General features: G+C 42.8%; 1 protein-coding gene across 1 annotated transcript in view; it reads right to left on the bottom strand.

Moving 5' to 3' along the window:
- Positions 1-955: 955 nt before the first annotated feature.
- The window catches only part of LOC146983857 (carbonic anhydrase-related protein 10-like), an 83,379-nt gene continuing 70,834 nt past the window's right edge, over positions 956-13,500 (bottom strand). Inside the window, exon 7 of the mRNA XM_085785238.1 lies at positions 956-1,066. Coding sequence (XP_085641364.1) covers positions 1,044-1,066 — 23 coding nt within the window. The 3' untranslated portion in view covers positions 956-1,043. The remainder of the gene's footprint in view (positions 1,067-13,500) is intronic.

Raw genomic sequence — 13,500 nt, 5'->3', positions numbered from 1 at the left:
TCTATCACATCACTATCCACTTTTAAACACAGGTTAAAACACATCTCTTTTCACAAGCTTTTACCTAGATGTGTGTGTGGTTTAATGTAATATAATTTCCTTGTTGTGTTTAAATTGATCTAATTCTAAGCACATTGAGCTACGCTGGTTGTATGAAATGTGCTATACAAATAAATTTGACTTGACTTGACTGAGGGAACCATGTGGGAGTGGTAAAGCAAATGGTCAGTGCAGTCAGCAGCTTTCATAGTTTAGGCTTTCACAATTCTGAATTGTTGTTGTTCCTGTTCAAATCCTGATAAAATGAGTGACCTATCCCGAGTCCATCTGTTCACAGCTGTCAAATGTTTCAGCTACTTCCTGTTTCATCTGATTTTCACACATTTTACATTCTCTTTGAAAATGATCTTATAAATGACTTGACAGCAGAGCCATGAGATCTTCATGTCACATATCATCACATAATCTCACGGATGTGTGTTGCCGAGGGTTTCGGACCGTAATAATTCCTCCAATCAGAGTGGATCGTTTTCATCGTTGCCTTGCAGCCAGGATCTGAATGTGGACGAGTGATGATCACAGCCAAACGGGACGATAACATCCGTCCCTCCCAACACCAGCTAAAGAAAATGACTTAAGAGTCTTTTACGTCTCTGTGGTCTTTTGTGAGTTCACACAACAAATAAACAAAAACATAACACCATGTACACGCTGGAGTCCTCGTGGTCTATTTCACACTTTGGAATCGAACCCTGCGCTGGCCTGCGCCGGCCTGCTGGACCTGTGTTCAGGTTGTAGATATATATGTATGTAGGAGGCCAACGCAGCAGACTGTCTGCAGTTTGGTCCGTTGAGCTGCAGCTGAGATCAGGTCAGTTAGTGAGTTGTCTGTCAGGTTGTCTGTCAGGTTGTCTCTCAGCTCGACACAGAGCTCAGACCAGACCCGACTCGATCCGCTCAGCTCAGATCAACAGTGTGAAATAAACTCAGATGTTTCCCGCCTCTCGTCCTGTCACGCTGCAGCTCCACGCCTCCGAACCCCCTCACTTCAGCAGCCACTGATTCACTGAGGGAGGGAGAGAAGAGAGAAGAGAAGAGAAGAGAAAAGGAGAAGAGGAGGAGAGAAAAGGAGAAGAGAAGAGAAGAGGAGAGGAGAGGAGAAGAGAGCAGAGGAGAGAAGAGAAAAGGAGAAGAGAAGAGGGGAGGAGAGAAGAGAAGAGAAGAGAAGAGAAGAGAAGAGAAGAGAAGAGAAGAGAAGAGAAGAGAAGAGAAGAGAAGAGAAGAGGAGAGATAATTAGTACAGAGAGGAGAAGCAGTGCAGAGCAGAATACAGGGGTGCCTCAGGTTTTAGAAGTTGAGAAGACAAAGACAAAGTGAAGAATAACATGTTTCCCTGAGAAAGGATAATGAGAGTCAAAGGTAAGACAGGGAGGGAAAAAAAAAGACTAAAACTTTGTCCCAATTCTGCACTTGTGTTTCCTCACTCTGCAGGTTAGTGAGTGTGTAGTGCACTCACACTGAGTACACAGACAAAATATGAAACAAAATGAATTAATAATGGAAGCGGAAAAGCTTCAGACACAAAGAAATATTAAATATTAAGAAAAACATTTTGCTTTCTCTTTGTCACGTTTCCTGGCAGTGACAGTCAGTAACAGGTGGCTGCTGCCAATACAACGCAGCCTAATACCTAACATGAAGAAGTTTGGGAACTCAGTGATTTGCTCTTTGTGTGGCAGCAGCCCTCAGTTAAATGTATGAAATTCATGCCAATTCAGTATTTTTTTTTTTTTTTTTTTACAGTATCTTCACTCTTTATTGTGTTGATTTGACATCAAATGGTTGAAAATATCAGGCCTTCCCATCAATCTCCACTCAGTAACCAAGTCAAAACATGCTTTTAGAAATACTGAGTCCTAATTCACCATTTCTACTTGTAGAAGCCCCTTTGGGAGCAATTACAGCTCCTGGGTCCTCTCAGGTATACGTCTCTAAGAGTTTTGAACATCTGGATTTCAGCAGTTCATCTCATTCTTCCTGGCAGATCGGGTCCAGCTCCAGCAGACTGGATGGGACACATCTGTGAGACGCTATGTTCAGCTTTGTCCACAGATGTTCTGAGGTCTGTGCTCAGGCTGGGTCACTCTGACAAGTCTTGTCCTAAAGCACTGGTTCCAACCTTTTTTGACTTGTGACCCTATATTATGACATCACACATTTCTGGCGACACCACGATCACGGACGTCAAACAAGATGCGCCAGCTCAGATATTTTTTTATGCTGCATTTTATTTGAACTTGATTTACATTTGAGAAGGTGAAAGTATAGAATACAGTTGTTTAAAGGGACATTGTGTAACTTCTCCTGTTATCTATTCACAAAAATCGATTCTCATTAATCAACAAAGTGAAGTGTTCCTTTCAGCTCTGAATGAGCCGTTCATATCATTCATATCTCCATGGAGACGGTAAGCTCAGTGCTGCTGCCATGTGGTGTCTCCATGTTTTTACCTTCAGTGGCAGCGTGACGGTAGCGGTAACCACGGAAACTCAGCGGAGACACCGGAGCTGTCGGCTCAGTCACCGTGGTAACACAGTGAGGAGGAATGGAGCGTTACACTGATGCTGCATTCACCTGCAGTCGGGCAGACGGCCGTCGCTAACAAACCAGATGTCATTTTAGTCACAGAAGTCCAGAGAAAGACGGTAAAACAATACCACATCGCCATGACAACATATTGTCACGTGTATTGTTTTGCCTCGGCCTTCGTCCGTCTGCCGTCTGCCCAATTTCATGTGAATGCAGCATGAAAAATATGATTGAGTTGCTTGTGATCTACATCCACAATGCTAGAAGGGAGGAATTCCTACACAATGTACCTTTAAGATTGTGTGTGGTGTTTAAAAAAGTCTAAAAAAGAATAATAATAATTTGTTAAAAAAAATATTTTAATGTCCGACCCCAAGGTTGACAACCACTGCCCTAAAGCCACTCAAGTTCTGTCTTGGCTGTACATTACAGGTCATTGTTGAGCTGAGTGTTGAGCTCTTGCTCCAGTTTCATGTGTGTTCACTTCAACACTGACACTGTCCCTGCAGCTGAGAAGCCCCTGATAGATACCATCATGTGGTATAATTAGAGGTTTGTATTCTCACCTGTCTCAAGTCTGTAGAAGGATTTCTGACCCGAAACATTACTCCCTTGTTTGGGTGATAATAAATAATTGCTCTGGAGCTGTTGTTGGTGTGTAGACTTTCCTTTTTTGTTGTCCGGCACCCAGCGTTTAGACTTGGTGCTGGTGCATGCTTTTTCTACTTTTTCAAAAATACTTTCCCACTCTACCATCCATTTTTAGAATTACTGACGTGATGAGACTTGAATCAAATACCATATCAGACTGGACAGACAGAAAAATATTGATGGCAGGCATATTGATGGCAGGCATGAGAACCATGTACCATGTAAAAAAACTTATAATTTTGGCTCTGACCATGCAGCCGAACCCAATCCCACCCGACCTGTTGAAAACTCTAGCTTGAATGCTGCCAAAACGATTTCTAAAATAGGGAAGAGCTGTTGTGCCATCACTTGTTTTTTTGGGAGCTCGTACGGATCTGAGCACATAATCCATATTTTTACTCTTGGTTTTAGTGCATCTACCACTGAACTCCATTATATTGAGGGAGGTTTTGCCACTCAGTGCTATTGAAAGGGGGTGTGATGTAATAACAGTGATGTAAACACATTCCCTCTACGGCTTATAATTAGAAATGCCATAGAAACTCTCCCTTTGTACATTGAGATTTTATAGCTTGGGTTTTCCTTGAACCTCCCCTTATGTTGCAATAGGCAGACTTCCCATGATGCACCAAGCACCTCTCTCCTCTCCCTCTCAATCTGTCTGCATTCAACAACACGTTCTCTTCTTTCTGCCTTGTACTTTAGTGGTTGCTCCTCTCTCTTTACTCTCAGCCCAGCCAGTCAAGGCAGATGGCCGCTCACCCAGAGCTCGCTTCTCTTCAAGGTTTCTTTCCATTAAAAGGCAGTTTTTTCTTTGCCCCTGTTGCCAAGTGTTTGCTCACTGGGGAATGTTGGCTGTCTGTAAATAATATAATGGAGAAAAGCGTCCAGACCTGCTTTACAAGAAAAGTGCCCTGAGATGACTTCTCTTATGATTCAACTATAGAACTGTATAAATAAAATGTACTTTTATAAAAGTTTATTATTCAGACATTCAGTGAGCTTCACCCACAGTAACTTTCCTTTTCTTCTGCTGCTTTGCATCAGAACATTGACTAGTTTCTGACAACAACAGAGGGCCATGGTGACTCAGACCATAATGTACTAATAATGTAATAATCATTTCATTGTGGGTGCTGATTTATAAAAAACAACAACATAAATAAGCCCCAACACACCCATCTGTCAGCCGGTTTTTATTTGAACATATCCAACTGTCAACTGTAGTTTTTTAACAATGACTGACTGACTGACTGACTGACTGACTGACTGACTGACTGACTGACTGACTGACTGACTGACTGACTGTAGTTATACCACTGGTCAGTGTGCTGAGACCATCGGCAGCGCTAGGGCGGTAGGAATGGGGAAGCTAAGGGACAAAAAAATAAAGTCTTTACCCAGGCAGATATATATATATATATATATATATATATATAATTTTGATTATGTTCATCAAACTGAGCTGCAGCCGGCGTCATGATGGAGACCAGCAGCTGGTCGTGGAAGCATCGTGGTCGGCTGCATGGCTGCTGCAGCTCACAGCGTGCTCTAGCATGGGACTCTCGGACTCTTTCATTTTGATATTCAAAAAACTTCTAATGTTCTACCGGGCTTTTTTCTTTTCATTTCGCTGGACTGTCGGTGACTAGCATAGCTAGCGAGGCAGGTAACCAGTCAAATACCACCGAAATAAAAAATAAATAAACCATCGACATAGATAGGCCTAATACTATATATAAAAATGTGTGTTTTAATGTATTTCATTCCCACCTCTTTCTAAAATATAATTTAAAAACAACAACGAAAAAAAAACATTATTTTATTTTTTCATTTTATTATTTGTGATGATTTGTATTTTATTTTATGTGACGAGCCTATTGATAGCGCCGCCTATGGCTGAGACAGTCTACCAAGCAGCACTAGCTTCCTGGCTGCTTGGGAAGAGGAGGAGTGCTTCCACTACACTGAGCCATTTCTCCTTCACAGCCAACTACTCTCATTATAGTTCAATTAGAAGAAAAAAACAAGGAAAGCATAATACACACCAAGCATGGAAAAGTCATCAGTAATGTGGCATTACACTAGCCACAACATGAATCAACACAACAACATAAACAACTGCCACTGAAGCTGAAGGACGGTCAATTCTCAAATAAACGCCAAGTCTCAAATAGACATCAGTCTCCTGTTGGCAGGTTGGAGCAAATACAAGATGGGTCTTTATCTATTTTCTGCAGGTCCTTGTGAAGGTTCAAAACCTCTCAAAGCCCATGATGGCCAGTTTGAGCAGTTTCTAAGCTGCTTAATTCATGCTGGAGTTCTCAACGGGCCTGAAAATTAAAATGCACCCCGGTCCGGCCCGTCAGTGTCGAAGCTCCTCTGACCCGACCCCAAGTTATTTGTTTAAGTTTTCGACCCAAACCTGACGCATGTTGTGGTGTTGTTCGGCCGAGTCGTTGAGGACTCTGACTGACCCAACGAAAGAGCAGGGCCCAATTGTTCAAAAGGTGTAATTTTGAAATCCCCCTTTTTTTGCTATCTAGGATCACATAATCTGTTTTACTTTCATCCCAGTTGTTCAAAGCACAGTTGGATTGGATCAGTCTGATCCAGATCCAAACTTTTCAAGATGACCAAATCCAGATAATGAGTCTTTAGATGGGATGTGCATCACACTGAAGGCTGATTGGTCTGTTAACAACAGGTAGAACAACAGCATGGGCTCACTCAAAATGTGTTTAATTGAAAACTGACTATTGTTTTCTGTGCTCTTTGTTGTTTCTTCAAAGTCTTTTAAACAGCCAGACTCCATCTGGTTGGGCTGTTGAAATAAAGGCAAATATACAGTACATTAGTGAAATTGTGAATATTTCCCCACAGTGGCGCCGCCAGGATTCAATTTCAATGTACGCACAGAAACGGCAAATAGGCTGCAACAATTTTTTTTTCGGGGGGGGGGGGGGGTCGCTGTGCCCATCATGCCACGTAGCAATGGGACTTGTCATAATATACTGCACAACTGAAAATATTGTTGCGACCCCGCAGTAATGTTGTTGTGATGTTTAAGTTGTGTGATTCCTGACTGACTGTGAATGTGTACGGGCAGGTAGGGTATGGTTGGATGAGAAGCTGAGGGGCCGGGGTGAGTGTGAGGAAGACAGTGTGTGTAGGTGAGTGAGGAGGAGCAGAGGAAAAAGTGAGAGAGCTGTCAGATAAGTTTGTGTTATGTTGTTGTAGTTACGTCGGGTCGGACGCTACAATATCAATAACAACATGTGCTTAACATAGACGTCGGACGCGAAATAGCCGCGGAGCGGAGCCAGTTTCCTTTCGGTGCCGTTAACCGACTGTGCCAGATGCGCCAGAGCGCGCACCTCTGTGCCAGGCTCGCGCTCTGCAGCGGTTTGTGTTGATTCATCTTAACAGAGCGCGTGAGAGATTAACACACACAGGCTACACACATACGGGTTACACATACCCACAGACACACAGCTGATGGGCCGAGGCTCCCCCAGTGGGGGCTCAACCTGGAATCGGCACTTATGAGTCCATAATCGCGGTGCAGACGAGTGAGTTTGGAGCTAGAGAGGAGAGACCTTCATTATCGCTGCTCTGCTGCGTGTTTGTGATCGTGGGTTTGGATCTCTCTTTTTTTTTTTTAAATGCCTGGAAAAGGCTCAACTGTCTTTTTGACATTTCTATACTGGACCGGGCGTAATCATCACATAGCGGTAGTGTAATAGGCGCCAGAAATCAAAAAGAGACAGATGACATGATGTAAACGACAATCACTGGCTTTTACGTTAGGCTTCCACTGATTGGTTTAACAATCAATGAACTCAGCACGTTTAGCCTGTTACAAACAACAAGCGTCTTTATCACACCCGCTCAAAATAAACAAAATTGCTTCTTTTTTTTTCCACCTATGAAAAAAATTGTACGCACAGTGCGTACAGGATTCCGGCTGGCGGCGCCACTGTTTCCCCATGTGTTTAAAACTCAAACTTCAAATTTCAAAATTGAAAACTCTTTCCTTCTATTCTTACTCTTTTAAACAGTAAGAACAGAATGATTTGTCAGTATTTTCCATCTTTGTTGAGTAAAATATTAGTTCAGAATAAACTAAAAGCCTGTCCCAAGACGGCGCCTGTCTCTAATATAAGTAGAAGCAAAAAAAAGTCCAACCTTCTATTTGAGGATTCACGGTAAATAGAGACCAAATCATTCCCATGCCAAGTCTGTGAGCTGAAGGAGGGATGTATAGAATCTAGGAGCATGTAGTGGTGGTTGAGCTGCTAGAGTTTGTGCTATTGGCCTTTCTCTTTGCCCCAGTGGCCCACATTCAAGTCTGACCTGTGGCCCTTAAAGGCATCATCCTCATCCTCACAGCAGAGGGCTTCCACTGCCCAGTTCTCCCATCTCTGCCTATCTCTCCTCCTTCACACACACACACACACACACACACACACACACACACACACACACACACACACACACACACACACACACACACACACACACACACACACACACACACACACACACACTCACACTCAGGCCTAGTCCACACAAACACGGGTATTTTTGAAACCGAACTTTTATGGACCCCGGTAAAAAAAAAATTCGCGTCCAGGCTCAAACTGACTCAAACTATACTAACACCTCGCCCGTAATCTCTTGTTTATGACAGATACGAAAATACACACATCGTAACGATAATCCATCGATCCACTGATTGATTCTGAAAGGCTTCACTGAAAACAAACAGGACGGGAGGAAGCAAAACAGTGGGGAAGTGACCGCAATTTATAATTTGATAAAAGCCTGTTTTCTTACATATGGTGACCACGCGATTTTGTATTAGTGTCCGCATGTTTAGTGATGATTGATATTCACAGTAGCCTATAGTCCACTGAGTGTCTGAGCGGTCAGCGTTGAGAAGCTTGACGTGCTAGCAACAGTAACTGGGGGGGCGGGGATTTATGAAAAATGTGCGGTTTTCCTGTCCACACATGAAGCTGAAACCGGAGTTTTAGAAAAAGTTAGTTCACCCTGGACTCCGGTTACAAAAAACTCTAGTTTCAGGAGCCACGACTGCGGTTACGTGTGGATGAAAGAACAAACCGTGTAGAGAAACACGGTTTCAAAAACACCCGGGTTCGTATGGACGGCCCCTCAGAGACACATACACTAAACTGAACAGGCAAAAAGCTTGGAAAATAAAAAGCTTTAAAATGCCTCTTCAAATGCAGCTGAAATCACAGCTCAGTCTTTATCTCTCAATCAGGATTTCAGGCAGCCAGGCGGTACACCACAGGTAGGTTTAAACTGCTTGTTGTTACAGTGAACGTAGTAACTAAACCACTGGCTTGATTCGGCCTTTCAGCCTTTCAGCGTGTTGGATGTGGCGCATACAGTCAGCCAGAAACCACTCCGTCTGGCTGATGAGTCGAGAAAATCGGCAATTTGAACCATTTACTTCAACTTTTCCCTCATTTTTATGCATCTGCTTCATCTCTTTTTTGGATTCAAAGCACACTCTAGATTCAGAGCGCTGTAAAACCGGGAGAGTAATTGGGAAGGTATTTTTCTTCCTCGCCGCCGCGGAGCATATGTGCACGTTCAGAGCCAGCTTGTCGTTTGCTATCGTCTTTACACTGTGATCAAATGCAACTTTTAACACAAGTTGTGAAACATTTGCAAAAACTTTTCATCAGTCAAAGTCGATCGCCGAGGACAGCTTTGTGTGCCGAGGCCCAAAGACCCCAACGCTACCAAATACAGAGAGAACCAGACAGAGCTAAAAGGAGCTGGAAGTACAGAGTGGAAATCACTGGGCGTGAGCGAGGGAAGAACAAAGTGAGAGCAAAACGAGTAGAAATTCAGAGTGATTAAGTCTGTGAAGGAGAGAAAATAAGTTGAGTCAAAAGAGAAATACATTTGCTCATTTCCCACCAGGGATCCTCTCATCATCACTGAGTGCTGTCTGCTTTCTGGAGCTTCACTTCACTGTGTCACTTATCTGCCCTCACTCTATCTGCACTTTAATGGAGAGTCCAGTAATATTTCCCTTCTGTGTCTGCAAGAGGAGATTTGCAAATGAAGTGCAAACTCTGCTACCATATGGTGAGTTAAGATGGACCTTATCCCCCCTCCGCCAAACACCTGGCTCATCTATAAATAGGCAAACAGGTAAAGGTAGGGTGTGTGTGGAGCTGCAACTTTATGGATGCTGGTTTGTAGCAGGCATACACCCACCCACCTGTCACTCAAAGCAGCCACACCCTCAATTAAGCTGAATTTAAAAGCCTCACTGTGTAACTTCTCTTGTCATCTATTACAGTTTTTTTCAATTGCTAACAAGCAGTGGTCTAAACTGAAGTCACATTTTCAAAACTCTTAACACAGTTTGCAAAACTCAAGTCCACGTGGACCAAACTGTGAAGCACTTTTCATTGCTTTCACACTAAATGCATTCAGTGACCACAGTCACCAAAACTCATGGACTCTTTTCTCAGTTACTAGTTCACCACCTGCAAAACACTAGACTTTTACAGCACATTTTTCAAATGCTAACACACTTTGTTCAAAACAGTTAAAAACACAATCAAAACAGAATGATGGGAGGGAGGGCATGGGGAATTTCTGTTGCAGGAACATTGAAATATATAAAATGTCAAATCAAAAATATTTTATTGAATAACAAATAAAAATATTATGCAACTCCAAACACAGGTGAGGTTAGTTTCCAGCTCCAAACCGATCCAGGTGATCTGTGTTTGGCCTCATTAGAAACCATATAAAAAGTGTGTGTGTGTGTGTGTGTGGGGGGGGGGGGGATTCTGGTTGTTTTTTCTTTGGAAATATGGATCAAAGAGCACCAGTTGAGGTTGGTAGAGAGAGAAGAGGAAGGAGAGGAAGACCAAGAGTTGTATTGTGTTGTTGTTGTTTTTACTTACATTATTCTACCTCTGGAGATTCTGCATTTTTCTGTTTACAGTAAACTTTTTATTTTTTGTGAGGTCCCAGAGAAAGGGCACAGAGAAAATACATTTTCTTGACGTAAATTGCCGCATTCCTGATTCATTCTTGTTGCAATATATTATCTAGAACACTCAAAGTGCAAAGATATTGCAGTATTTATTTTATGATAAAACTGATGTACTGATTTCTCAATGTCTGCGGAGCTCACTAATCCATCGATACACGTTACTACAGCACAACATCTGACCATATGAAGAATCCTACACTTTTTCAAGCTGAATTTCCATTTTATTTATACAAGTAATGAGCTTTTATCTTTTGGAATGACTCAAGTGTCAAACATCAATGAGCAATCCCCACTGTCTAATATCATTATATCAGACTTGATGATGGGAAATGATTAGACCAAAATACGACTATTACCTGAGCCTGAAATGCTCTAATCTGGTGGGACGGTGTGTGAACTGGTAGGGAGGGGGAAAGGTCTGTCCAAGGTTTATCTCTCTCTCCTCGTTTTAAAGTCAGTGAGAAAAAGAAAGTGTGTTTTATGTTATGCCTCCACACAGTTTTTTTGGTGAAAGGTCAGCTTCATTATGACATCATAATGTTCTGAAAAATGGACTATGGAAAATGAATTGGAGTCCACTGGACTTTATAACAACCACTGCTTAAAGGACATGCACCATGTGTTTGAATGTTTTTGGGCAGTTTGGAAGACTATTTGTTACCAACTATTGGATGGTTGCATCATTAAACTGCAGACTGCTGTGATGTCAATAACATCCATGTATTATCTGGATCAGGTTCAACAGCTGCTGCTGGGTCCAGTTTTCTCTGAATGGAACTACTTTCTTCTTGAAGTGTCACTCTCAAGTGATTTCAGAGCTGGCTGCTTGTTGCATTAATGCCTCAGTCTGAATGAATGTAGAGTTTGGAGTGGAGTGTGTAGTTGTTAAGAAAATCTTCTGGCTCTGACTCACAGCCGTGGGGTCTTTGTGCTGTCACTGTCAAGGGGAACATCCTCCGTTGTAACATCTGACTGTAGCATCCAGACTGATCATGAAACCTGCTTTGTTGACGTTGATGTTTGGGGGGAGGAACAGTCTTCTCTCTGCCTCTCTCTGACTGACTGAGACAGAATCACCATCGACTGTCAAACTGTGAAATAATGTGACGCTGACAACACACACGAGCTACACACAAAGACCATTAATAAAAACATTCTTCTACAGTGATACTAGAGACCAACAACTCCTCATCCTAACTTTAAGTTTAAGGGATAGTTCGCCCAAAATTGAAATTTCACTCATTATCTCCTCCCCCTCATGTGGACTAAGGGCTGGGAGAAGTTTCAGAGTCCTCCGTGGCTTCTCTGAGTTACAGGGGGTCTCGGCGTAGCAGTGCATGTCCATATAACGGTTGCAAATGGATACCAACTGTCTTCGTAACAAAAAGACACACCAAAAAACATCCAAATACCTCCATGCTGCTCGTATGTAATGTCCGTCTTGGATTGAAGCCCCGACATGAGAAACTGTCCTGAAAAAAATTAAATAAGTCTATATTTCAAGCTTGTTTGTAGCAGAAACTTCTCTTCCTGGTTCGAAGAGGAGCTTGGAGAAGCTTCCGCTACAAAACAAGCTTGAAACATAGACTCATTTAATTTTATTCAGGACAATTTCTCATGTCGGGGCTTCAATACAAGACGGACATTACATACGAGCAGCATGGAGGTATTTGGATGTTTTTTTTTTTTTTTTTTTTAACTTCTCCCAACCCTTAGTCCACATGAGGGTGAGTAGATAATGAGTGAAATTTCAATTTTGGGTGAACTATCCCTTTAAAGGATTGTGATGCTGTTCTATTAACTGTCCTGCAGTGTTGGCTAATGATTTTAAATGCTTTATTAACAGTCTTATCTTGTGTGTGTTTGAGCCTGTCTGTAATGGGTCCTTTAACACTTGGCCTCAAAGCTACTCCAGAGATGGAGCCTTTTTTTCTTGGAAGAGCTGCTGGGCCTCTTCTAGTCTGAGAACTGGTGCTCACCTCTAATGATCAGACTTCAAATACCTCCTCAGTGTGTCTTGGACACATCCACACCTGGACTGACCTGAGCTGCAGGAAGTGTTACTGCAGGTCAGAACTCTGTTCAGTTCAGGCTTAGAAACATTTACCACATGTACAGAACCCTCAAACTCTCACACACAGACACACACAGACACACACAGACACACAGACACACACACACACACACACACACACACACACAGACACACACAGGACTGAGAGGAAGATTATATAATATTATATAACAGTATAATAGATCTACATAACTCCAACACCTTGTGTGTGTGTATAGACCTACAGTATGTTGCCTGTTGATGTAAAATCAGGTATGCGTAGGTGAGCTAGTTTGAGTTAAAGAAAAGTGGGCACATCACACACACACACACACACACACACACACACACACACACACACACACACACACCTCAAATGTGGAAGTGCTGTGTGTAGGAGTCTTGGTATCCTTCAGGAAAGATCCACTTCCAGCCTCCTTTGTGCTCTGTGAATATCTTTGCTACTGATCCGCTCTCCACAACATCAATGGTTTTCATGGACTCGGCTTCCTTTTGATAATGGCTTGTTACAAAACACAGCTCCGACAAAAGTTTCTCTCTTCAAGGTCAAAGAGCAGAGAGAGGACACCGTGGCACCGAGTCGTCTGGAACCACTCTTAGATAATAGCATTGGATTTTGTAAAAAAAAAAAAGAAAGAAAGAAAGAAAATAAATAAAGTACAGTCTGGCTGAGGAAATAATAGAAAAGAGACAGAGAGCAAATATATTCTGCATAGTCCACAAGGACATTTGCAGAAATAATATGTGGACCCAATTAAAGCGGAGCTGGACCAGACGCTGTGAGAGTGTTCAGCCTTGGTTTCAGAGTCCAGGATCGGCCCACAGCATCACAGAGAACAGCTGCAGGCTGGAGGAACGGAGTGGGCTGTCCACTGATCGGAGGAACGGAGTGGGCTGTCCACTGATCGGAGGAACGGAGTGGGCTGTCCACTGATCGGAGGAACGGAGTGGGCTGTCCACTGATCGGAGGAACGGAGTGGGCTGTCCACTAATCAGAAACGTTTGGGTTCAATCCCCGGCTCCTCCAGCCCACATGCTGGAGTGTGCCTGGGAAAGATACTGGGTGGTGGAAAAACTGTGTGAACGCATGAGTGAATGGTGAATGTGACTTGTGGTGTCAAGTGCTTGGAAT

This window comes from Trachurus japonicus, chromosome 8, assembly GCF_045865225.1.
Source record: "Trachurus japonicus isolate A0001 chromosome 8, Traja_1.0".
Taxonomy (NCBI): domain Eukaryota; kingdom Metazoa; phylum Chordata; class Actinopteri; order Carangiformes; family Carangidae; genus Trachurus; species Trachurus japonicus.
Note: the sequence above shows the minus strand (reverse complement) of the source record. Positions and strands in the feature narration are given on the sequence as shown.